General features: G+C 46.8%; 1 protein-coding gene across 3 annotated transcripts in view; it reads right to left on the bottom strand.

Annotated features, from left to right (window-relative positions):
- The window catches only part of IGSF3 (immunoglobulin superfamily member 3), a 155,840-nt gene that overhangs the window by 47,764 nt on the left and 82,510 nt on the right, over window positions 1-25,566 (bottom strand). For all 3 annotated transcript variants that reach the window (XM_024209445.2, XM_024209444.2, XM_024209447.3), the window contains exons 4-6: window positions 7,810-8,220; window positions 5,751-6,140; window positions 3,619-4,020 (exon numbers count right to left, since the gene is read on the bottom strand). In XM_024209445.2, the coding sequence (XP_024065213.1) occupies window positions 3,619-4,020; window positions 5,751-6,140; window positions 7,810-8,220 (1,203 nt within the window). The remainder of the gene's footprint in view (window positions 1-3,618; window positions 4,021-5,750; window positions 6,141-7,809; window positions 8,221-25,566) is intronic.

The raw sequence follows: 25,566 nt of genomic DNA, 5'->3' as shown, positions 1-25,566 counted from the left end.
ATGCAATATCAAGAAAGATTATAAACCCATGGAAAACTGACCAGGCAGCAAAAGGAGGGAATAGTCCTTGCACTCAGACTACTCAGGAGATGGTACCTTCTGACCTTAGGGTTAAATAGACATTAATTAACAATAGTAGGCAGATGGGACATTAATTGCAGTGAGCAGATTAAATTGCACGTGCCAGCCTTCCCACAGAGCAGCCACTGAGATCTCTGCACACTTATAGCAAGTGGGGTCAGGAATCCTAATAATCAAAAGACGTCACCATGGCAGGGTTCCGGGCCATGTAATTACTGCAAAAACAGGTCAGTCTTTGGGATTAAAGCTTTTAGAAATGTGTTTAACGATTATCCAGGAGAAGAGGAAGAGGCCCAGTAAGCTGCCCGCATTGCAAGATCTCTACATCTCATCACCACATGAAGCGTGGCAGCCACCAGGGGCAGCTCCAGGCACCAGTGCACCAAGTGCGTGCCTGGGGCGGCAAGCTGCGGGGGGCGGCCTGCCGGTCACTGTGGGGGCGGCAGTCAGGGAGTCTTTGGCGGCATGCCTGCGGGAGGTCCGCCGGTCCCGCGGTTTCGGTGGCAATTCGGCGGCGGGTACACCGAATCCACGTGACCAGCGGACCTCCCGCAGGCGCGCCGCCAAAAGCCGCCTGACTGCCGTGCTTGGGGCGGCAAAATACATAGAGCCGCCGCTGGCAGCCACCCTACCCAGGGAAGTACATATCAGGCCCAGTCCAGAGCATAGCCAAGACATCAGACCCTAGTGGAGGAGAATGGAGGTGTAGAAAGCTGGTTTAATTTTTACAAGGTCATCTGGTCTTGTAAAATTAGGCCTGGTTTATACTTAAAAATTAAACGGACCAAGCTTGGTCACTTAGGGCTATGAAAAATGTTGTGAGCCATAGTTAAATTGGCCTAGCCCTCAGAATAGATGCAGCTACATTGACAGAAGAATTCCGCCGTTGGCTCAGCTATCACCTTTCGGAGAGGTGGCAGAAGACCCCTTCCGTTGATGTAGGAAGTGTCTACACTACAGCAGCACAGCTGCACCGCTGTAGTGGCTGCTGTAGCATCTGTAGTGCAGACATGCTCCTTTGCCCAGACTAAGGGTATTATGAAAGGACTTCTCGACTGCCATGCAGGAACCAGATCTGCATTCTCAGGCTCTCAACTCTCATGTGCGCATTACATCCAGGTTAACAAGCGAACAGCTTTCTTTTACAGCGACCAATTGCCCTGACTAAATACAAAAGAGGGAGGGGAAGTGGGGCTTCCTTCAATGCCATGTTTTCTCCCCTCATCAGTTCCTGATCCAATGAATGAGCCCAGGGCTCTGTAGAAAGCAGCACACTTGATTTGTTCACTGATTTAGGATCAAAGGACTATGATCCTTGCTAAGCAGAGAGGAGAAGTTTTTTTTAGTAACTGGGGGAAGACTGCCCCCCTGCCACAGTCTCTCTCTCTCAGCAGATTCTGTGAAAGCTTTCCTCCTCTCCCCCACATTGATCTACCAAGAACACCTCAATTCTGACCTGCAGCGCACATGCTAGTTCAAGCTCTGGGACTCCTCACAGCTTTCCCTGTGGCCCCTTAGCTCCGATATGCAGCATTCCTTACTATTCCAACTCTATGAGCACCCTTAACACAACTCTGCCTGTGTACACATCATCAGAGGACAGCTATTCCCCAACGGCTTGCAGGGGCCAAGATCCCTAGCACTCTGCAAAGTGGTAGGACCCTCACGTGTTCAGAGGCTTTTGGTCTCCTCTGGCTGTAGTAATAAAAAACACTACCCTCTTTAGCACATGCCATTCGAGTATCACAAAGCACTTTACAAATATTAAGGGGGGGGGGGGAGAAATCAGACTTAGCAAAAGGATGTTGGACATTTTCTCCTTCAAATTTTATTGGGCTGTAGTAGCACCTCTTGGTTATATAAACAGGAACTACTTATGACCTGTCAATCTGAGATTTCTCTGGAAGAGGGAACTGCAGTGGAAGGTCAATTTATTAACTTTTAATTGCATTTTCTGGAACTACTGGGAAGTTTTACACAGCTAACTTTCAACAAGTAGAATGAATTAATGAACGTGACACTCACATTTTAGAAGCAGGTCATTCCAATTACCATCTTGCTAAATTCCCCCTGCACACCCCACTCCCTCCCCCTACTCTTCAATTCTGGCATGAAATTAGCTGCAAGCTTCACCAGACTACACAAAGTACAAATTAAGATCTTCAGCTGATTCTCAGCTATGCTGATTTACACCAGCTGAGAAACTGGCCTTAATTCTTTATAACCCAGGATTCTTGCCAGCTTGTATAAGATCGAAAGCAATGATTTCTAGCTTTAGACAGAATAACTCTTAAGAACAGGTCAGAACTGAAGGGGAGGAGGGAAAAGCAAGATGCTAATCAGAATGTGATATGATTTTAAAGGTCTTCATTAATACTGTATTGCACTGGAAAGCTACGAATCCATCCCAACCTTCCAATCACAACACACAGCAATTGTTTATAGCCCTGGCATTTTTCAGGTTATCAGGCTTTCAAGAACAGTCACTAGTTCTTCAGACCTGCAGGGCATTTTTGGCACTGGTCCGGCACTTAATATAGCAAGATCTAGACAATACCAGTGAGAGTCTAAATCCATGAAGTTCCCAAAATGCCCTCCGTGTGGTTTTTACTGTATTCAACACTCAGGCCCGGTCTACACTAGGGGTGTGTGTGTGTGTGTGTCGATCTAAGATATGCAACTTCAGCTACGAGAATAGCGTAGCTGAAGTCAACATATCTTAGATCGACTTAGAATCACTTACTTCGCGTCCTCGCGGCGCGGGATCGATGGCCGCCGCTCCCCCGTCAACTCCGCTTCCACCTCTCGCCGTGGTGGAGTTCCGGAGTCCACGGCAAAGCGATCGGGGATTGATTTATCGCATCTACACTAGATGCGATAAATCGATCCCCGATAGATCGATCACTACCCGCCGATCTGGCGGGTAGTGTAGACGTACCCACAGAGGGATTAGTTGTGAGAACAGGGCACCAGCAATCAGGACTCCTGGGTTCTATTCCCACTTGGCTAATAGACTCAACTGTGTGGCCTTGGGCCAGTCGCTGAGGGCCTGATATTCACATGTGCAAGGGGCAGCTCCTGCCGACATCTGATGGAGTTGTAGGTGCTCAGAATTTCTGAGAGTCAGGCTCACAGCCTCCCTGCACTTCACCTTCCTCATCTGGAGAGTGGAGATAATATTTACCTCGTCCACAAAGAAGTAGTGAGGCTTAATGTTCACAAGGTGTTACAGAAGTGCCAAGTGCCATTAACCAGCCTATTTCCCACTCTGTGTCTCTAATGCCACACACGGGAGTTCCTGGGTAATGTGAAGTGCTGCACTCCTCCAGCGAAGCTGTCTACAGGCACACTGACTCCCACTCAGAAACAAGTTTCCCCCACCAGAAGCATGCCCCTCCCTCTAACGCTTAGCTCTGTAGCCACACAGCACAAGCCAGCAATGCCTGCGATCACCTCCTGACTCGCTGTAATCAAAACCCCATGAGGGCGAGGTGCTGGAAAGCATTGCACAGACACCACAGTGCCACTGGTACTCACCCAGAGCAGTGATGGATACGGGCATGCTAGCGTGCCGCTCCCCAATCATCTGCCACTCCCCATCTTGCGTCCGTGTCCACTCAGTCACACGGCACTCATAGTGGCCCTCATCTGCCTTGACACTGTTGAAGATCTCCAGGGTGAAGGAGCCAGGCCGCACCTGCTCCATCTGGATGCCCCCATAGCTGCTACGTTCTGAGTAAGAGGGACCCGGCTGCAGCGTGCCATCCCGATCCAGCCGCACAACATCACTGCGCCTGTTCTGCTTGTCCACAAGTTGCCAGGTGACGGAGAGATGGCTTTGGGGCCCAAATCCCGAGTGCACACTGCAGCCAAAGCGCAGGCTCTCCCCCTCTAGGACATTGCTGGCATTGTTGGTCATCTCCACGGAGATGCTGGTCTCTAAAGAGACAGAAAAGAAACACGTGCACATGGAGGAGATGATTATACTCATCCATTTGCCAGTATGCAAGAAAGGTAGAGACTTGGGAAGGAGTTCTTCCAAACTTAGGTGCATGAAACCACACACACATTGGATCTGCGTGTGGCTAACTTGTGTGTGCAAATATCCAAAGCATGCACATGGCCTGTGACTTGCTATTGGGGGACTTGTGTGCCTAATCTAGGGGAGGGCCAAACTTTGAAAATCTGTCCCATTACTGCCTGTGAGGAGTCACAATGTCTTCTGATCACAGGTCCAGGACAAGACCGTACAAGAGGAATGTGCTGAAAGCACGGGTGTTACTACTGGTACTGTAACTCCTGTTCTGCCAAAAGGCTTCCAATCCATTTGATTTACAACAATCACAGAATTCTGATGATCATCTTGCCATTTCCAATTCCTACCCAGTTTTCGCAGCCGTTCTCTCACAAACTACTAGAGCTCACTATCAATGTTTTATGCCATCAGAAAAGTGGGATCCTGAAGTTTCAAGAGATATAAAGACTTATGGCTTGATTTTCACAGGTGCCGAGTGCTAGTAACTCCCACTGCTTTTTGTGGGAGTTGCAGATGCTTAGCATCTTTGAAAAAAACATTAAGTCCTGTTAGTTTGTTTCTAGCACTGGTGGTTATGAAATCTCACACATGAAATCTGTTACAGTTCTAGTCTAGAAGTGCTACTTTTTAGGCATCAGTCCAATCCAGGACTTCTGGCTAGTGTAATTCTTAATCCCAAATGAACGAGAGTCTACAATTGACCCTTACTTCGGGACAAATGGCTTCAGAACAAGCTGCATCTCACTACAAGGTTAATAAATGGGAGGTAAAAATTACACAAAAGCCTTTTTCAGCTACTCCTTTGTTTGCTCATTATATATTGTTGGGTTAACTTTGATGATACTTGCGTGGCTTGTCACATCAAAGTTATTTGAGTTGGAGAGAAAGAGCAAGACAAAGGAAATGAATGAATCAGAGGGCTAGCTCTTCTTGCCCTGTCTTTTCTGTATTTATCACACCCCCTCCGACACACACAAGGCATTCAAACAGGGTCAGACAAGAATGTTTTCACTAGGCTGGCTGAGTGAGGCATCCAGTGACAGAGTTGGATCTTTGTGCTAAAGAGCGAATGGTGGCTTGGGAAGGATGCAGTTGTTTCTGCTTCTTGGCCCAGGGCACATCCCCTTCGATCTGAGGAGCTGATGGGATCTCCTGCAAGAGCACCAAAGCAGGGGCATCTGAGCCTCAGGCACTAACATATTTCCAGTGGCTGGGCTGCTTCCCGGATGAACTGGGAGCTGGTTTAGGACCAGCAGCACTCCCAATTCAGCCTTTTAAGATGGGGTAACACCTTAAAGTTCCCATATTCCTGCTGGGAGGTGGGAAGAGTGGGAGAATAAATAACTCCCTTTTCTGCTATCAAAGTAAGAACTACAACCTGGGGCAAACACCAAGGCAAGGGCCAATTTTTCCAGCCTAAGAATCTTAGTAGTGGATACCTCCCTCCCCGGCCTTTAAAGATCTTTCTAGCGGGGTTTCTAAGCCACATCAAACAAGCCTTCACTGTGCATGAACTTCTCCGGTTGAGGTCCCACCCCAGGTGACCACAGCTAAGTTTCTCAGGCAGTCTGCTTTGCATGGGAGGGCACACACAGACACAGCACCACGCAGGAGCATGCCAATCTCTACTTACTGAGGGGCAAGACCGTGATGGGCGTGTTCTTTGGCCGCTTGCTCTCCTTGTCAATGAAGTCCCCCGTCACCGTCTTCTCCCGCTCCGTCACCCGGCAGTTGTATTTGCCGCTGTCCTCCAGGCGGAGGCGGTAGATCTTTAGAATAAAGACATTGTCGCTCTCCTTGGCTACCTTGAGCTGCCCCAGCGCCTCGCGCTGGGCAAAGTCACTGTTGAGGACGGGCACGGCGTTGGGCCCCAGGCTGGCAATCAGGGAGCTGTTGAAGGCCCACGAGATGGAGAAGTAGCGTTCTGGGATGTTCTGTGCCTCCAAGATACACCGGAACTCCACAGGCTCACCCACTGTGTACGTCCGCTTCTCTGTCTCCAACCGGACACTGAACTCCTTATCTGGAGAGAGACAGACCAATGCGCAGCAGCGTCACAGCAGCACTGCACCTGTGGAGGGGACCCTCACCCAAGAGCCAGACTGGGTGGCAGGACACTTCCATGCTTCATTTTAACCCACTTTTCAGCCACCCCCATCCCACATGACCCCCTGCTTTCATGCCCCTGCATCCCTCCCTGTTACCTCTGCCATTAACATACAGTCAACACAGTACTTAAGCAGAGTGTACAGTGCATGCAATTGCTGCCTGGGAGAACACAGTTCATCTCACTCTCAGGAGGAGAAGCAGCCAGCTGCTGGTGTGCAAAAGCTGCAATCACAGTCAAACCAGGAGAGGGGAGAGGAGGAATAGCTCATTTCTTCTCAGCGTTTTTATATTAGAAGTGCTGTTATGGTCAGAAGAATGACTCCAAAACATACTCTCTCAATAACCCTGATCCCTTATATAAAACTGTACAGACACCCCTTTGAAGTGAGTACTAGTTCTGTTTTTCAGAAACTGGGATCAGGGCAGGGGGGAGGGGATTGGGGCACAGGAGGGGGTGCAGGCTCTGGGTGACGCTTACCTCAGGCAGCTCCCGGAAGCAGCAGCAGCAGCATGTCCCCCCTCTGGCTCCTACGCAGAGGTGTGGCCAGGCAGCTCTGCACACTACCCCATCCGCAGGCGCTGTCCCCACAGCTCCCATTGGCTGAGGTTTCCAGCCAATGGGAGGTGCAGAGCTGGTGCTTGGGGTGAGTCCAGCATGCATAGCACCCTGGCTGCCCCTACGCCTAGGAGCCAGAGGGGGGACATGCTGCTACTTCCGGGAGCTGCACAGGACCAGGGCAGGGAGGGAGTCTGTCTTAGCTCCGCCGTGCCACCGACCAGACTTTTAACGGCCCAGTCAGCAGTGCTGACCGGAGCCACCAGGGTCCCTTTTCAACCAGACGTTCCAGTCGAAAACCGAACACCTGGCAACCCTAGGATGTTTTATAATTGAGAAATCCTGCAGAAGGGAACACTGGTGCAGAGCCCAAGCCTCACTAGTGAGAGGAGTGCACTCCTGGGGAAGGGGGAGGTCTCTGGACACTCCAAGGACACAAGCCAAAGAGATTAGCCACTTGCAGTAGGATATGTAGCGTGATAGGAGGCATGTTTTTGGAGGCCTCTGTTTGCCAGAAGCTGGAAATGGGTGACAGGGAATGGATCACTATTACAGCACATCTAGTGACATCTGTCCCTCCTACCAGCAATAAAGCTGTTCTGGTGACTCTCTTGAGAATGTCCTGCCACTGGTCACCTGAGGTTCCACCCAGGAAACTGTTAACGAGATCACCTCAGATGATTATAAACACTGCGACAAAGCACAGGGAGAGAGCTGGATTTTGAGGTAGCCAAGGCCCACAACATTCATTGCTTTCATCTGTCTAGTGTTAAGAATGACTCTAGCAAGAGGGCTTTCATGACTTTCCTAAGGAGACTCTTCTGTAGCCAAACCAAACTTGCCTGATAGCAGCACACACAGGCAGCGAGGCAAGGCAGGCAGAGCTAGTCACCCATTGGCCTGCTCAATACCTGGGAAGTCTCTTGTAAGTGGAGCTCTCACACATTCCCCGCTCTCTCCCTTATTGCAGCACCCACTGCTCCTCTTGATACCTGTCCAAGAGAAAGAAAACCCTGCAGATACCGACCAGTGGCTTGGATGTTGACGGTGGTGCCCTCGGAGCGCTTGCGGGTCATGGCGTACCAGGTCTTGTCAGGGTCCTGTATCCACTCAGCTGCCTCGCAGTAGAACTCGCCCTGGTCCGATGGCTGGAGGTTGTAGACGGTGAGCTTGGAGGTGGTCTCTCCCACCTTGTCTAGGCGGACATCGCCGGTGGCCTGCCTCTGCGCGTAGGTGCTGCCCGCCCGCAGGACGAAGTCGCGGCTCAGGGAGATCACTTCCACTGGAAGCTCACCCACTTTCTGGCGGTACCAGGAGATGGAGAGGTGACTGTGTTGGGCTGTACTCTTAGACACCTCACATTTCAGCTCCAGAGAGTCGCGCTCCACTTTGTTTAGTGTCTGTGGAACTGAGGTCACCCGCAAGGAGTCTGGAATAACTGCAATAAAGAGAATGAAGACAGGGAGATGAGAAAAAACAACTTTTTAGCGGTAGCGGCATTAAGAAACCTCTGAGCCAAAGGAGCTACTAAGGGCTGGATTCTTTAAAGGAGCACTGGGAAGAAGGTTTCTATTTACAGTTCCAGTGACTCATAGACATTAGAGATGGAAAGCCCTATTAGGCCACATCTAGTCCTCCCCAAAGCCCTCAGCCCATGCAGATTGTTACTGACAGCATATTTTCTGGTGCTTCGTTTAGTCTACTGCTAAATGCCCCCAAGCTACCATACAGGGCCTTCTATCACTTCCCTTGGGTTACTGTTGCGTAGCTTAATAGATCCTACTTACTGTCAAGGGCACTTATCAGATGCAGCCTACGTTGTCCTCTTAATTCCATGCCTTCACTCCTTGTCATACACCTCTGGACCACCCTTAATAATCACTCCCCCCTCTCCTTGGCATTCCCGTCCTTCAAAATACTTATACATCATTGCTAGGGCCTTTGCCCCCTGTAAGTCATTGTTTGGCCAAGTAGACATATTTAAGATCTTTCAATTTTCCCTCTTAAAAAGGGTCAGGAGACAATTCTTCTCTCCCTTGTTTGTGTCTGTCCACATTTTAACTCCCTCAGCAAAATGGCGTAACTGCATTTAGAGGAAGCTGGCTCCTCTGAGGGCAGCAGTGCAACCACACAATAGTCAATTGCCTGTGTCCTCCTCGGACAGACAGACATCAGGGAATTGGCAATAAGGCTATTAGACACATGTCAAGTTGATTTAGCAAATGGACAGGAAATAAATGCCATGTATCCCATTAAGAAATAGGAGTCATTTCCCCACTGTCTATTTCTACAACAAAGATTAGCCATGAAAGGGAAACACAGGGAGAACCAGGGAGAGGGAAAGATAATTAACAAAACAGGCCAAGAGTCCAACACTTGAAAGAGAAAAATCTGTTTGCATAGAATCCACATCTTCTGGCTACTTAACAACAGAATTTCTCCCACACCTCCCCTGACTCTCCCTTCTCTTTATGCTGAAGGATGGGTTGGGGAGGGAGATGGGAGAAGACCACTGGATTTGAAGGGGCAGTAATGCCAGACCGAAAAGCACAAAAACATGTAGGGCAACGCAGGGGTACTGTATTAGTACTTACATCTACTTTTGAATTCATTTTTTAGAAACAGACTATTTCAAGTTGATACGATCCTGTTTTAAAAAGGGAAAGGTTTCTAGACTGTCTGCAAAAGCCAAGTACCAAAGATGAACAAAAGGTAGGTAACAGAGTTATCTTCTGGAGCCTACAGATTGGCAGCACCAGTGACTCTGCTGCTGCTCATAGCTTTGATAAGTACCAGAAGAGTGAAATTAACATGTCTCTGGCCAGTTCCACAGCCGATACTGTGAGTTGCAATGAGTCAGACACTGAAGTTATTCATGGGTGAGGACTCAAATAATGAGAAAGGGGAGGGATTAGGAAGGAGGTGGAGAAAGTGAGGGATAGAGAACTTCTCCCGTCCAGCAGGGAGAGGGGAGGTGCTTTCACAGTCATCAACTATTTACTGACCAGAGACTTATGAAAATAGAGTCCCCACAAGCAGGGACAGTACCGTGGTAGAAATCCCTTTCTTACCAGGTCATTGCTCCTGGATAGCAGCAGCAATGCTGACCCTCTTCCCCCCACCCTCCCATTATTTTCTCACACCTACTAGGTAGTAGGTATCAGATAGATTTTTCAAGTCCTGTCCTACCCAGGTGTCTGAGAGTGAACTAGTCGGTTTCCCCTTGCCTTTGCCTTTAGGCTCAGCAATGGCCATGACAGGCAGCAACTAACTTATTCACCACTCTTTCCTGATGAGATTTAAATTTCTCATTTAAAACCCATCTGAATAAATTTCCAGAGCAGCTCAGTTCCTCGTCTCCGCCCTGCAGTCCTGGGGCTCTCTTGTAACTGTTTTATATTATTAAATAAATTAAATCTGATTGGCATCTTGCTCAAGTCTCCTTCCTGCTGTGCTGCCTCAAAGGAGGATAGCTTTGCTACACTGGCCTCCATGGGATACAGATCAAGGAGTGGAAATGGTTTGGAGAAAAAAGCACAGGACACTTCTCCACTAACTGTGACCATATGTTATCGCCTTCCTGAGTCCTTCCTTTATCTATGTATCTCCATATTTATAACACATCCATCACTGAGCTTTGAGGGCTCTGCATACCCCCCATTACAACATTCTTGAGTCCCCACACAGCTTTGCCAATGCACCACAATCCTGACCAGCTAAATACACTGCTATTCCACTCCCTGCCTATGAGGACTTGTCTACACTTATGACGCAGCTGCTTAGAGAAGACACTACCTACGCAGATGCCATCAGCGTACCTCCCCGGGAAGCAGTAGCTATGTTGATGGAAGAAGCCCTCCCATTCACACAGCGCTGTCTACATGAGGGATTAGGTCGGTATAACTGTGTTGCTCAGGGGTGGGGATTTTCCACATTCCTAAGTGACGTACTTATACTGACATATATTTGTAGTGTGGACCATGGCTTAGTGAAAGCCACTGCAAGTCCTAACATACAGGAGTCACTCATTCCGTGAAGTGAGCCAGATTACACTCAGTTAGGGTGCATGGGCTGGGCCTATAAAGTTTGGGTCATGCTCTCCCCATACACTACAGCAGATCTCCCACTGAAAAAAAACAGGTGGTGTGTAAAAAAGACGGATGCTAAACTATAGCTTTTATATTAGTAACCACACTTGAAGCTACTGTTGCATTCAACATCAGTGGGGAAAGGACAATACAGGGCACTTCTAGGCGCGTCCTTTGTTTATTAAGCCACTATTGCATGCAGTTACAGATTTGCACACACTGTGTGCCACTTATGCTCACAACTGCACACTTAAGTGTCATATAATTAAGTGTAAGCATCACCATCCTTTACAGAATTTATGTAGGCTCCTGCAGAGGTGGACCTTCGAGAGAAGTCAAATGCACGGGGAAATGGGGTTTTTGATGTTCCGAGGGTGATCTAATTTTGTTTCGGTCATTTATGGCAAATGGTTAGACAAACACCTATCAGGGATGGACTAGGTATACTTGGGGGTCCTGCCTCAGCGTGGAGGAATGGACTAGATGACCTCTTGAGATCCCTTACAGCCCCACCTTTCTATAGTTCTATGCCAAGTCTCGGAGAGCCACTAATGACATATTATGGATGTTATTCACTTGAATATGTGTTAGCCTGACAGAGTGGGCTGGAGTTTATTCTGCCTCAGACATCGTCTGGATCCCCAGATCGCTTTGAAGTTCAGAATATTTATCAACGATGAGAGTGTACAAGGCAAAAGTGATCACTTAACTAATTTTAAAAAAGCAAAATAGACTTGCAAGCAACAGAGAGAATAATAAATAGGGAACTCTTCTACAATGTGACTTTTGAAAGTCACTTTGAGCCTGACATCATACTCAGAGGGGCACGTTTCAAAAAGAAACTTATTTTAAGCCAGTTTCCGTGCCCAGGTTTGATAGAACATGCTCGGTGGTGTCCAAAGAAGTCAGAGGTAGTTTTACTTGTCCAGCAGAATGGACGAGGGCATGTTGCTGCTGCAGAGTTAGCTTGAGTGATCAGCCCCCAGATTAGCCTACCCTAGATGTGAGCAGCCACACTATAAAGCCAGATCTGAGTTACTGTTTCCTCACTAGTGCTGTGTTCACCTGTGTGTGTTGCTAGGACTTCTGGGGGCACATTCCATGGTTCTTTGTGCTATAGTTAAGCTGAACTGCTCTATGATCCTTTCCCAGTGAATTATGGGAGAACCTGCCTGTTCTTCTAGGCACATGGGGGCTGGGGGGGGACACTTGTGGAGGACTATCAGCACTCAAATGCTTTAGCCTGTGTCTTCACAGCCAAGTGGGCAGGTTACTAGCCCAAGTGAAAACCTCACTGGGGCTTTAGCCTCTACCCCAAACAGGACGGCTAATCTGGGTTTAAAGCACCACCAGTTCAGGTCAGAAGTTTGTGTGTGTGGACAGGATGGTAGAGCTGGGGCAACAGCAGAGGAAAAGCCTGGGTTAACTTTGCATTAAAGACATGCCTTACAAATCTGGCCAACAGAGCTGTTTGCTAAAGAGTGGCCATTTGAATCCAGCAGGAATGGGTCAGAACAGCAATGGACCTGATTCCAACAAGAATGCTGCAGTGAGGAACAGCGGTGAGGGAATGAAGTCAGGACACAGCGACAAGGCAGCTGGGCAGCATATTAAGGGGAGCAGGGAGAATACAAGACCAGGTGGCTGGGCAGCATGCCCAGGAGAGAAAGGCAGCAGAAAATCATGTGCACAGGGGGGAGGACAAGGACCAGGCGAGAGAGGAAAGAGGGGCTAGGCAGCAGAGAAGTGCATACAAAGGAGCATGGACAGAGAGATTAATCAAACTGATTGAGATCTCCTACTGCCACCCTGGAGCCAAAAGATGCTTGGAATTGCTAGAGTAGACAGTGTCAATTTTTTTATTGAAAAAAAAAGCAAGACAGCTAAAAATACAGGGCTCCCTAATATTTTCCATGCTGGTAGTTGACATCAGGAAGTATATAAATCATGGAGAGGAAGGGAGATGGTCCCTGAGGCACTCTCAAAGACACGGTCCATATTACGGAAAAGTTTGAGAACCAGTGTAATAATAGGAGCTGCCACTAGGTGGTGTCAAGATTTCTGCAAGAATTGTGTCTAGGCAAGAGATTCTGGTAAAGCCCCTCTGCCCTACTTTGAAGATGAGGAGTGCTGCCGAGACAAATGTTTTAGCTTCTCTTGCATTTGGATAAAAATATCCATCTCTTCCCAATAAATCCTGGAAACAAACTCCATTCACAAAAGCATCTAAACACTCCACAGAAGGGTAAATATTAGCCCTCTGTGGGATAAAACATTAACCCTATTTCACAGCTGGGAAACTGAGCCACGGAGAGGTTAAGAGACTAGTTTAAGGTCTCACAACAAGTTAGTGGCAGAACTGGGATTACATACGAGTTCCTGGCTCTCCTGCCTGTGCTTAATCACAAGAAGGGAAGAATATCATGTATTTTGCTACCAACCCCATCTGCAGCAGCGCCCTTTGTCCCATGCTGAGACATTGGTTCAGTACTGATGGAGCTGTGGCCACCAGAATGGCCATTCTTCCACATTTTCTCTCGGGACTCCACAAAAGATAAGTCTTCTACAAAAGGAGGTGTGACCATGTGATCTGCACACCAGAGGGAAACCGGGAATTCACCAACATTTTGTGGATTTAGGCAAATCAATAAACCTCAACTTCCCCCTCTGCAAAATGAGGATAATACAACTCTAGAAGCAGCGTGGGTTGGTGGACAAGACACTGGACTTGGAGACAGGTCGGAGGCAGAACCAGGTATCGAACCCATATTTCCTGTGGGTGACTGTTGGCAACTCACTTCACCTCTCTGCGATGCCATTTTCCCTCCCACACCTTGCTGTCCAGGGCAGGGACCCTCTCCTTACTGTGTGCATGCAGTGCCTAGCACATTCGGGGCCTGATCTCAGTTGGGGGTCTATGGGCGCTATTGTAATACAAATAAACTGACAACCACCATCACCTCCTGTCTTCTGCAACATAATTACTTAACGTTTTTACTAATCTTCAAGACCTTTGACAAACACAGTGTAAAAGTGGTATGCACTCTAGGACAGTATCCCAGGTCCATGGCTGCATATTCTGTATAGCATGGATGGGTCAGAGTTTGCCAAGTGCTAAGCAAGGACTATTTAGCCAAAACATAACCCTTCTTCTCTACTCCTTGGAAACAACTCTCTGCCTGAGGAATACTGGGGAATTAACGTGAGTTCAGTTCCCATCTGGCCCACTACATCCTGCTGCCCCACAGCAATCCCATCTCAGATTTACTAACCTCCTCCCTGATCTCTCAGGCTGTGCTAGCAAGACACAACCAAGCTGTAATCCGAACACCAATTTAGAGGGCACAGACAGGCTGAGTCACCTTATTAACCACAGCATAATACAACTGGCACAAAGATTTAACATTTAGTTCTTAGCCCCTGAAAACTGCTCACCCTTCTGTGATCACCAGAGATGTCCCACAATGCAACACTCTGTGACGTCACTGATACCAGAAGAGTTTGCAGTAGTATGAGAATAATTGGAAGGACACTATTCCTCGGGTCATTCTGTGCAGAAATCCGTGCTTACCTCAGCTCTGAAGCTAGCTTTACAGTTTGCCTTAATGGACTTCATCAGCCCTCGCCACTCTAAAATGAGAGCCATGAGGGATGGTGCAGCTGCCTTATAATGGCAGAGAGGTTCAGAGGAGACAGGGCTCTGGCATTTGAAGTACCTCAAAGTAAGCAGCAGGCATAAGACACAGCGATAGTAAAAGGAGCTGCCTGCTCCTGCCTTTCTCAGACACAATCCATACATCCATGGTATTGATTTTCATTCTACACAGTATCCAAAGACTTGCGTACATGTAGGAGGGACAGTGAGGAAAGAGAGATACCTAGATTAGCATTGTAATCCTCTCAGCCCTTGTTTCTGGAAATTAGTTGTTTGCGTCAATCTATACCAGCTACAGCACAGCAGACAAAACTACTGCTCCCCCTCCCTAATCAATCAAAAGACATACACACTGCCTACAGCAATGGGGGAAACACAGCTGCTTACATGGAGAATGTGATAAACTCCCTAGAGGTCACCACTGAGAGTGGACAAGATTGAGCAGAACATTCTACAGGGACATGCACCTGGACTGATTTTTTTGTTTTGTTTTTAAAAGTACTGCCCAACTAAAAAAGATGGAACAGGAAAAGAAAGCGTTGTTCCTATTTCTGATGAACTAAAGTAAAATTGTCTTCATGTGCAACATGAGGTCCCAACTTCGCTTACACTTCAGAACCCCATAATCCAGGGGAGGGCAAACTACAGCCCGTGGGCCGGATCTGGCCCATCAGGGCTCTCGATCCAGCCTGTGAGATTGCCAGCCCCATTGCGCAGGGGTGCTAAGGCAGCCCAACCTTATGCATGAGATTTTGCATAGAGCCAGAAGAGTGTTAGAAAACAGTTCTTAGAAGTCTGAATGGAAAAAGATGCTGCTTTTAAAACAAACCAACCAAACAAAAGAACACCCTGTGACGTTGTGCAGTCTATATGGTTTTATAAAAACATGATAATAAGTGAATATAATGTAACTGGGATAGTTTTATAAAAATTTGATAAGTGACTATAATGCAAATGGGATATGCTTCGTGCAAAAGGTCTCTTGTAAGGTATCATTACAAAGCTTATAATCTACCGAGTATGATCATCTAATTTGTATAAATGTACCACTCTTGTATCTAAAACTAGAAATATAAAACATAACTCTGAGGGCCTATTGTAATTATGTAAAGTGTGGGCCATTAATGATGGTTTGGAATCTTGATGACTCCCATTAACAAGGACCATTGTCTGCAGATGACTGTGTTTACCTGTGAGTCTTCCTGTATATGTGTGTGCTGGCAAGTGAGTAATGAAGTCTTGCAGTGACATGTGATCATGTCACCTGAACTGGAATCCATCTTTAACCTGGTGCTTTTCCAGTGGGGGGGGTGAAAACACAGAGGGACAAAGAGTTCCCGCCTTATGCAAAAGATATATAAAGGGGTGGAAGAGAACAGAGAGGGAGAGGAGCCATCATGGAGAATCCCTTAGATAACACCTAAGCTGGAACAAGAGCTGTACCAGGGGAAAGAATTGTGCCCAGGCCTGGAAGGTGTCCAGTCTGAGAAAAACTTACTGAAGCATCTCTGAGGGTGAGATTATCTGTATTTAGTTTGATTAGGCATAGATTTGCGCATTCTATTTTATTTTGCACGTAATTTACTTTGTTCTGTCTGTTACTACTTTGAACCACTTAAATCCTACTGTCTGTATTTAATAAAATCACTTTTTATTTAGTAGTTTACTCAGAGTATGTATTAATACCTGGGGGAGCAAACAACTGTGCATATCTCTCTATCTGTGTTATAGAGGGCGAACAACTTATGAGTTTGCCCTGCATAAGCTTTATGCAGGGTAAAACGGATTTATCTGGGTTTAGACCCCATTGGGAGTTGGGCATCTGAGTGCTAAAGACAAGCACACTCCTGTGAGCTGTTTTTGGGTAAACTCGCAGCTTTGGGACAAGTAATTCAGACCCTGGGTCTGTGTTGAAGTGGACTGGAGTGTCTAATTCAGCAAGACGGGGTGCTGGAGTCCTGAGCTGGCAGGGAAAACAGAAGCAGGGGTAGTCTTGGCACATCGGGTGGCAGCTCCCAAGGGGGTTTCTGTGATCCAACCCGTCACACACCCCACCCTCACAAATACTCAGTAGATTCACTTAAAACTCTCAGAATACAAGTTGAACTTTTTGTAAGTGCAAGTGGTGTAATTTTGGTGATGGACAAAAACTTTGTTTTCATTCCTAGCAAGGAAGGTTTAAACCTTGGCTCTAACTGAAACAGCTGAATTATGGAGTCATTACCAACTCCTTCATTATGGCAAAAAAGGACTCCACTATTGGGGAACCACTTACAATAGTGTTACTGCAGCGTTCCATGGCAATAGTAAAATAATGCTGCAGTTTGTTTTTTTTTATTTAAAGGGTAGGGCATTACCTATTCAATTTCTGGCAAGGGGCAATGGGGATTGAAGAGTTAAGTGAGACAGCATGACAGTTGTTTCACAGCAGTAGTGCTAAATCCTCAGATTACTATAGCATCCTTGTTTGTGCATTAATGACTGTTTGGAATGTTTACCTCAATAGAAATGCATCAAAGCAATTGCATGAGTTCATATAGCCAGCAGGGAGGGAAACAGGAAAAAAGAGGGGAGGAAAGGATAAGTCAGTGACATTTTTTTAAATGGAAAATTAGGTCAGTCTTTGACTCAAGGCCTGCACTCCTCCTCACATGATGCACAATCCCTTAGTCACGCACTCTACCTGATCCACATGCTTGTCAGAGACTGTTTCTTACACTCAGGGGATTCAACAGGAGACTGCACTGAACAGTCTGATCCAGCTCAAGAAATCAGAAGGTTCTTTGCTGAAGACAGGCCCAACATGAGCTGTGCACTCACCTGTTAACGGTGCAATGCTGTGACACAGCAGATGCTCACCTGCCACCAGCAGGTCAGAACACGTTGCTATTCCTGCCAACATTTGGGTGGATGGAATGTGGATACACCTTTTTACAATCTATTGACATATTAGACTAGGAGAGTTTGCAGCAAGGACAGTGGAGAAATAATAAGCAACCAACAAAATTCTCACTGGCACCTAGGGGCCCCAACTAAAACCAGAGTCCTATTGGGACCGTGCCAGGCACCATATATACACACACAGTAAGGAGCAGTTCCTACCTTAAAGAGCTTTCAATCTAAACAGACCACACAAACAAAAGGAAGAAGAGTTTATAGTTGGCACTTCTCTCTCCCACATCCATGAATGGCTGGCACACCTTCCCAGAAAAGTTTAGATAAAGTCAGTGCCCCCTTCTGGAGCAGGGTTAGTAATCCCAGCAGAACGCCCATTGCTAAACAGCAGAGATACTCAGGGACCATATAAGCAATTTATGCAAAGCCCAAGGGCTGTGTGTAAGCGTTTTTAATATGGAAATAAACCCACAAAGCCCTAATATCTTCCTTGACAGACTGGCAGGAGCTACTTGTTTAAGTTTCCACCAGATATAAACTTGCAATTGATCAGCTGCATCTGCACACCTCTACTTCCACACTACCATCACGTGACATGCCACACTGGGTGCCCCATGAGCTGCATTTGGCTCATACTCTGGCTTCTCCTCTATTAGTGTGACCACACAGCGCCCTAATGCCCTGACAACACAGAGCCATGCACGCACTCCTGGGAGGTTTCTACCACTGATGAGCGATGGCTACATTCAAAGCTTTGCCCTACTTCCCTTGACTGCCTCCGACATGTAGTGCAGCAGGTGCTGCGAGGCATGGGGTCAAAAGCAATGTTTATGCTCGACAGCAGCCAGAGCTTTTCCAGTTCACTTAACACAGCAGCATCTCACTCCCCTCTTCACAGTTTAAGAAGCTATTATTCCACAAGGAGTCTCCTAAAGGGGGAAAGGACAAAACAAAAAACTCTTCCTTCCTTCTGTGCCCATGCCAACGGCACAAAAAGAGCGTGTCTGGTTATTAAGGCTGCTAAGTTGGGCACAGCAGTTCAAGTGACCCAGGAAAGAAATCTGGGGAAGGGGCCATGGCGAAGGGAGAATGTGGATTGGCAGAGGAATCCCTGAATCATCTCTTGCTGGCCAAGCAAAAATAAACAGAAACATTTGAGGAATTAACCCTGAGGCAGAAGCATCCAAATGATAAGAGATGCCTGGCAAGGAGAGATTGTCAAAGGGCAGGTGCGTACCCATCCCTGGGGACACAATCCTACGGAAGAGGCAATGGCAGAGGTAGGGGCGTGTAAGTAAAATTCACTTAACCCCAGGGTTCTCAAACTGGGGGTTGGGACCCCTCAGGGGGTCGTAAGGATATTACATGGGGGATCGTGAGCTGTCAGCCTCCACCCCCAAACCCTGCTTTGCCTCCAGCATTTATAATGGTGTTAAACATATACAAAAGTGTGTTTAATTTATAAGGGGGGTTGCACTCAGAGGCTTGCTGTGTGAAAGGGGTCACCAGTACAAAAGTTTGAGAACCACTGACTTAACCCCTCTGAGCTGCATTGAACTGTGAACTAGACCCTCTGCAGCAGGGACAGCATGGAAGCCAGCCTACAGCCAGGATGCATGCACCCGTCTTTTAGAAGGGAAAGGTGTATGACAATGGCATACAGAGCATCAAGAACAAATCCTAGAAGAGGTATGATAGGATTAAATTAGCCAAGCAAAACAGTAGGCTGAATGTCAAGGGAAGGGTTTGCTACCAGAAGAGTTATAATGATCTCTCATGCTGACTGCATTATGGAAAGATGGTTTCTTCTCCAGAATAAAGGAAGAGACCTGCTTTTCATGTAAGCCCTCTTTCCAAAACTCCTTAAAAAGAGTCCTTTGTGCTTCACATTTTGCATTTGTGCTCTGTAGGAATAATTATTAATATACAGCTCTTAGACAGGCATGGCTTCAATAAAGGAATAACTAGATGAGATTCTAGGTCTCATGTTATACAGGAGGTCAGACTAGATCAGGGCTTCTTGAGCTTTTCAGGCTGACAACCTCTTATTTGCAGCAAACATTTTTTGCAACCCCCTTACATTTGCTATGAAAGCAAAAGCAAAAACTGTCCCAGGAATAACAATGCTAAGCCTATATAATTTGTGTGCGCATTTCAAGGGGTTGCGAGAATGCTTGACCTTGAAGGATAAGGGTATGCAGGGAGTAGGGGAGCGAGATTCTTCTGTTTTATTCAATAATAAAATTGTCAACGTTTCACAACCTGCCACCCCTTATTGCCTTACGTGAGCCCTTGGGGGTCACAACCACCATTTGAGAAACACTGGACAAGATGATCTAATGGTTCCTTTTGGCCTTAACAACCTATGAATCTTTGTGGCCAGCAGCAATTTGGCCTCAAAAACTTAAGGGAGAGCCAAGCTTAGGATACGACTTTTGTGAGCATTATTATTACTGATGATTTGTATTACAGCAGCACCCTAGGCTCCAACTGAGATCAGAGACCAATCATGCTAGGTGCTGAACAGATACAGAGGCTGCACCTAAGTGTTTCGTTGTAATTTGACAAGAGACAAAAAAGATGAGAGGGAAACAGACACAAAAAAGGGGAAGGCGCTTGCCACATGTCACTACACAGGTCAGTGGCAGAGCTGGGAAGTGAACCCACGTCTCCAGTGTCAAAATTCAAGGTCCTATCCACTGACCCATACTGCCTCCACAAGCAGCATCACAAAACTACTTTCCTATTGTTCACACAAAACTAGAGTCCTTTGGAATTTACTATGCGCTGCTACGTCTTTGGCAAAGACTGGGGAGCGAGCAACAGCCAGCATCAACGGAGCTCAAGCAAAGCAGCTGGACACCAACTTCCCCTGGACCCAGGCAGTCAGTAGGCATGCAGAGGTCTTAAGCTTCCTAGGGAGGCAGAGTTAACATGCTGGAGTTCTGCCAGGCCGGGGGAGGGGAGAGAAGAAGAGAGCTGAACCTGAACCTGCTTGTCTTTCAAATGGCAGCTAAGGGTGAGTCAGGCGAAGGTGATGGCGAAAATCTTTAAAACTGAAACACACACATGTACTGGGCGTTTAGAAAATATTTTATTTCCACTAATAGTTTTGTTTAAACCTTAAAAATGGTTTGTAACGTAGGATTCCATGAACATTTGTCTTCACAGTGCAACATACCATTTTCTGAATGGCAAGATCAGTGCTTGTTGGAGGGTTTTCTTTTTTTGTATTCCTTCGGTGCCGATTTTGGCAGCTCAAAATTGTTGCTTTGAGCAAACTTCACTGCAATGATCAAAGGGAAAAGTCATAGATGACTCCGTGGCTTTCTCAGAATGGAGTTTTGGCTTTCTCAATCGTAACGAACACATGCTGCGCTACTGCATTAAAGAATTAGGATAAATACAGCAATCTGACACAGATCCTCAAATAACTGCCCCAGACCAAACTAGTGTCAGCAGATGTAACCAGGTGATGTCCATCTGGACAAATATATTTTCATGAGCTTCTTTCTGTTGTTCTTCCAGGATTTCATCTTCCCTGACCAACTGATAACAGCCATACTCTTGGTGAAGTTCTCCACACTCGTTTTCCGACATACAAAATGCTCAGTACTTGAAAACCCTAATCTTGCTGCATTCTGACAGTCAGCTAGTTTGCAGTTCACAGCTGGTTGATTTTTTTAATGGATAGGTTGTTGAGAGCATACTGAGCAGCCTTCATGTATAGTACCCTGGCTGTTCCAAAGAATACTCCTGTCTCTCTCTGAGGTGTGACTTTCATTCCGACCTTTCCTGAGCTAATTGGATATAATCCCAAGGAATAGGCTTCCACCATCAACTTGTTTTCTTTGCAAAGGGTACAGCCCACAAGGTTTAAGCCACACCAATTCTGATGTTTTGTCAACTGTTTCACAGACATACTGGTATTAATTTCTTAATTTAGAAGACTAAGGAAAGAAGCTGCTCCCTTCATGAATTGGTTAAAGATTGCAAACAATGGGATGGTTGTCTGATGGGAAAATAGATGGCTCTCAGTCACAGGGGGTTGGAATGACTGAGACAGGCATGTGAAACAATCTGTTTTGTCACTGCCTGTAAAGAAGTAACTCTTGAGAAGGTCATATTGGATGACAGCCCCCTCAACAGCAAGCTCAAAGCTTAGCCAGGAGCCACTAATGTGTTTCAAGATTTATTTATTTTTTATTAGGAGCCAGAAAAATTCTTAAATGCTCTCTTCAGCGAGTTCTTGCCAAATCAGTGGAACACGCCTATAGTGAAGTCTTCCTCACCAGACCCAGGGATGCTGGAGTAGCCTGGCAGCTGTTACTGGGGGAGGGGGACAGAGTACAAATATTTAACATAAGAAACACACTTCATTCTTATCCAGCATCCAGCTCTTCACTGAATTTAAGTGAACCCATACTGATGCTTGCTTTATCCACAGATAACCCAACCGAGTTCTTCCACAATATGTTGTTATACTCAAGTGCTGCATCGATTTTAGAAAAATATTGACTCTGCTGTTCTAGCATTTGTCTCTCATCCATCCATTTGTCCCTTCCTCCCTGGTCTCCCGCTCACCAAAGGAAATGAGTGCCCTGATGAAGGCAGCAGCACAGTGGAAAGATCAAAGCCCCTTGCAAAGATGACCATCCCAAAGGGTCAGCAGGAGAGGTGCTCATATGCATGAGAGTTAAAGCTTTATATATTATTGAGTTAGATGCAAAAGCCAAATGCTTCAATCACTTGCAAAATGCTGTAGAATGGTAGGTCTCCTATGGACCTGGAGAGCCAGGATGCATGCAGACCTGTTTGGATGCAGGATAGATACCCTCTGGAGCGTGCCTCCTAGTACCTGCCGTATATATTTCAAAAGTGCTAAAAACACATTCCAGATTAGAAAATCTCTTAAAATCAGTCACAGGTGAGAGTACTTATTAATTTAATTTATTGGTAAAAATGTTATTAAAGTGATGCCACTCACATACAGGCAAATAGAAAGATTTATATGGTGAGTGGAGTAGCTCTAGCAACACCACCAGCTTCTGCAGAATCCAAGTTTTTTTTTTAAAGCCTTCAGAATACAAACCGTATGTCACTAATGCAATATCATCTTCCTGAGTCTGCAGACAATTCCAGTTGCTTCTGCTGCTGCTCATTTCAAAGTTGCATCAGAGCGCAAAAGGACCAGAATTCTGTCAGCTTCAGATATACTATCCAGAACCCTGGGGTCAACAGTGAAACTGACAAGCATCAAACATTTCAGTCCATTACTGCTTCTTGAGAAAGCTCACAGCAGCAACAGCATCAAAAGATTGGAGTTTTAACTGATGATAGCAACCAGACCGCGCTGTGTGTGTGTGCGCGCGCGCGCACAGTAGCAGTCTCTCCTTTGCTGCGGCAGCCAGGAGTCTGGGGTAGGCTGAGCATAATGGAAACACTTGTGCACCCTCCTCAAGTCAGAGAAGCCAGAAGGCTCTCCGATGGAAGAGAGGAAACTTCTTTTCAGCAGTCAGAGGTGCCTGGAAGTGTCAAATTTATTAGACACCTCCCAGATTAAAAAGTCAAACTAGTCAAACCGCACTGTGGTGGGTCTCCTAAAGAGTACTCAGGGAAGGCACACTAATGGGAATCCCAGCTGCTTGCCAGGGCACTGCCCCTTGCCTACACCCCCCACACCTCCATCTTGCGCACTGGTCTCTGGCTGGTAGTTGGCACTCTGGTTAACATACAGCTGGTAAATGTTTCAAGCCCTGAGAGTGCTTAATGTTTTGGGAGATTCAGGACTCTTGTGTTTCATTCCCAGCTCTGTTGTTGACTCTCTATAGCAGTGGTTCTCAAATATTTGTCCTGGTGACCCCTTTCACACAGCAAGCCTTGGAGTGCAACCCCCCACTTGTACATTAAAAACACTTAATTTTTATTTAACACCATTATAAATGCTGGAGGCAAAGTGGGATTTGGGGTGGAGGCAACCCCCCACATCATAACCTCACGATTCCCTGAGGGGTCATGACCCCCAGTTTGAGAATCCCTGCTGTATAGGACCTTGGTTAAGTTGTAACTACTCCGTGCCTCGGTTTCCCCTTCCCAACTACTGCACTAAACTTACAAGCTTTACAGATGCCAGTTAAGTCCAAGATCTATGTGTGACGTTATTGATATAATCTGGGACCATATAGATCATTGTTGCAACCAAGGTCCTGTAGTGGCACCCAAATCTTGTAATAAGGGGGTCAAATGGGGTGTCTTAGACAAGGTTATGGTTTATTGGTTATAATTATGCTGTCTATATGTGTGTATCAATGTTGTAGTTGAAGTTATGAATATTGGCTCTATACTGTCTATATTTCAAACTTATGCTATGCTGCTGGGTGACATCCCAGACAAGCTGGGGTTAGCTCTGCCTAGCCTGCTTGATGGCCCATTAAGGACCATCAGCTATACAATGGACCCATTGAGAGAAGGCAAATATGCCTTGAGACTCAGCAAAGTATGCAGGGACTCGCCCATGTGACTCCAGACTCCATTTTGCTGTAATTTTCCACAGTAAGAACAAAGAGGTGTTCTTACACCTGGAAAAGACTATATAAGACTGATGCCTCATCTCCATCTGGTCTTCAATCCTGCTTCATACCTCTGGAGGAACTTTGCTACAAGCTGAAGCTTTGAACAAAGGACTGAGGACCCATCCCAGCGGGGGATGTATTCCAGAGACTTGATTTGAACCTGCAGTTTACTATCGCTGCTGCAAGCCTGAACCAAGAACTTGGCCATTACTGTATGTAATTGATTCCATTTAACCAATTCTAGCTCTCATCTCTATCTTTTTCCTTTTATGAATAAACCTTTAGATTTTAGATTCTAAAGGATTGGCAACAGCGTGATTTGTGGGTAAGATCTGATTTGTATATTGACCTGGGTCTGGGGCTTGGTCCTTTGGGATCAGGAGAACCTTTTTCTTTTACTGGGGTATTGGTTTTCATAACCATTTGTCCCCATAACGAGTGGCACTGGTGGTAATACTGGGAAACTGGAGTGTCTAAGGAGATTGCTTGTGAGACTTGCGGTTAGCCAGTGGGGTGAGACCGAAGTCCTCCCAGTCTGGCTGGTTTGGTTTGCCTTAGAGGTGGAAAAACCCCAGCCTTGGGCTGTAACTGCCCTGTTGGAGCAATTTGTCCTGAGTTGGCACTCTCAGTTGGGTTCCGCCAGAACCGCATCGTCACACTATGGCTGAAACCTAATGTATACAAGATGGAGAGCATATTAGGATGCTTGTTCCCAGCCTCAGTCTGTACTGACTGAGGCTATGTCTACACTATGAGCTGGGGTGTGATTCCCCTGCCTGCGCACACAAGAGCTTGTGCAAGTATAAATGACAGTGCAGCCAAAGTAGCACAGACAGTACTTGAAACGGCGGGGTATGTACTCAGCAGTGCCTCTGCTGCTGCGATCTGTACTACTGTGGCCAGTCACTGCTATTTCTACTTGCACTTCACAGTTGCCATTGTTTGTTGGGGAAGTGCTGTTAAAACTGTTGGTGTGATACCCACCTGCCACATATTAAATAATTGATAGTCTCCAGCCATTTGCCCCTGCTGCAACTTGAAGCACTGGCACACACTGCCTTCTCTAAGGAAATGATCACTCAAAGTCACTACCTAGTCACCAAGCTGCAGACTATCCTGTATCGATTTCCAGAGGCAGTTCGCTTGACACAAAAAGCTGTGACTCAAACTGTCCTGAAAAGTTCTTCCCCCAACCCTAAGGTCCTGCTCAGGCTACATCTACGCTACGAGCGAGGGCTGTGATTCCCTGCTCAAGTCCACATACTCATGCTAGCTGGTTGAAAGCTAGTCAGAGATACCAGAAGGCTCCCAGCAACATGTGGGCATGCTCTGAAATTAGGGTTACCATACGTCCGGATTTTCCCGGACATGTCTGGCTTTTTGGGCCTCTAATCCCCGTCCGGGGGGAAATCCCAAAAAAGCCGGACATGTCCGGGAAAATAGGGAGGTAGGGCCCGGTGGTGCGGGGCCGGCGCGGTGCTCGGCAGGGGCTGGGGCCGGGGACGCGGGGCCGGCGCGGTGCTGGGCCGCCCCGGGGGCCGAGCTGGGGGCGCGGGCACTTGGCTGGGGGCCGG

This window comes from Terrapene carolina, unplaced genomic scaffold, assembly GCF_002925995.2.
Source record: "Terrapene carolina triunguis isolate 2854851 unplaced genomic scaffold, T_m_triunguis-2.0 Scaffold558, whole genome shotgun sequence".
Classification (NCBI taxonomy): Eukaryota; Metazoa; Chordata; order Testudines; family Emydidae; genus Terrapene; species Terrapene triunguis.
The sequence above is the reverse complement of the archived record's forward strand: the minus strand, read 5'-3'. Positions and strand labels throughout refer to the sequence as shown.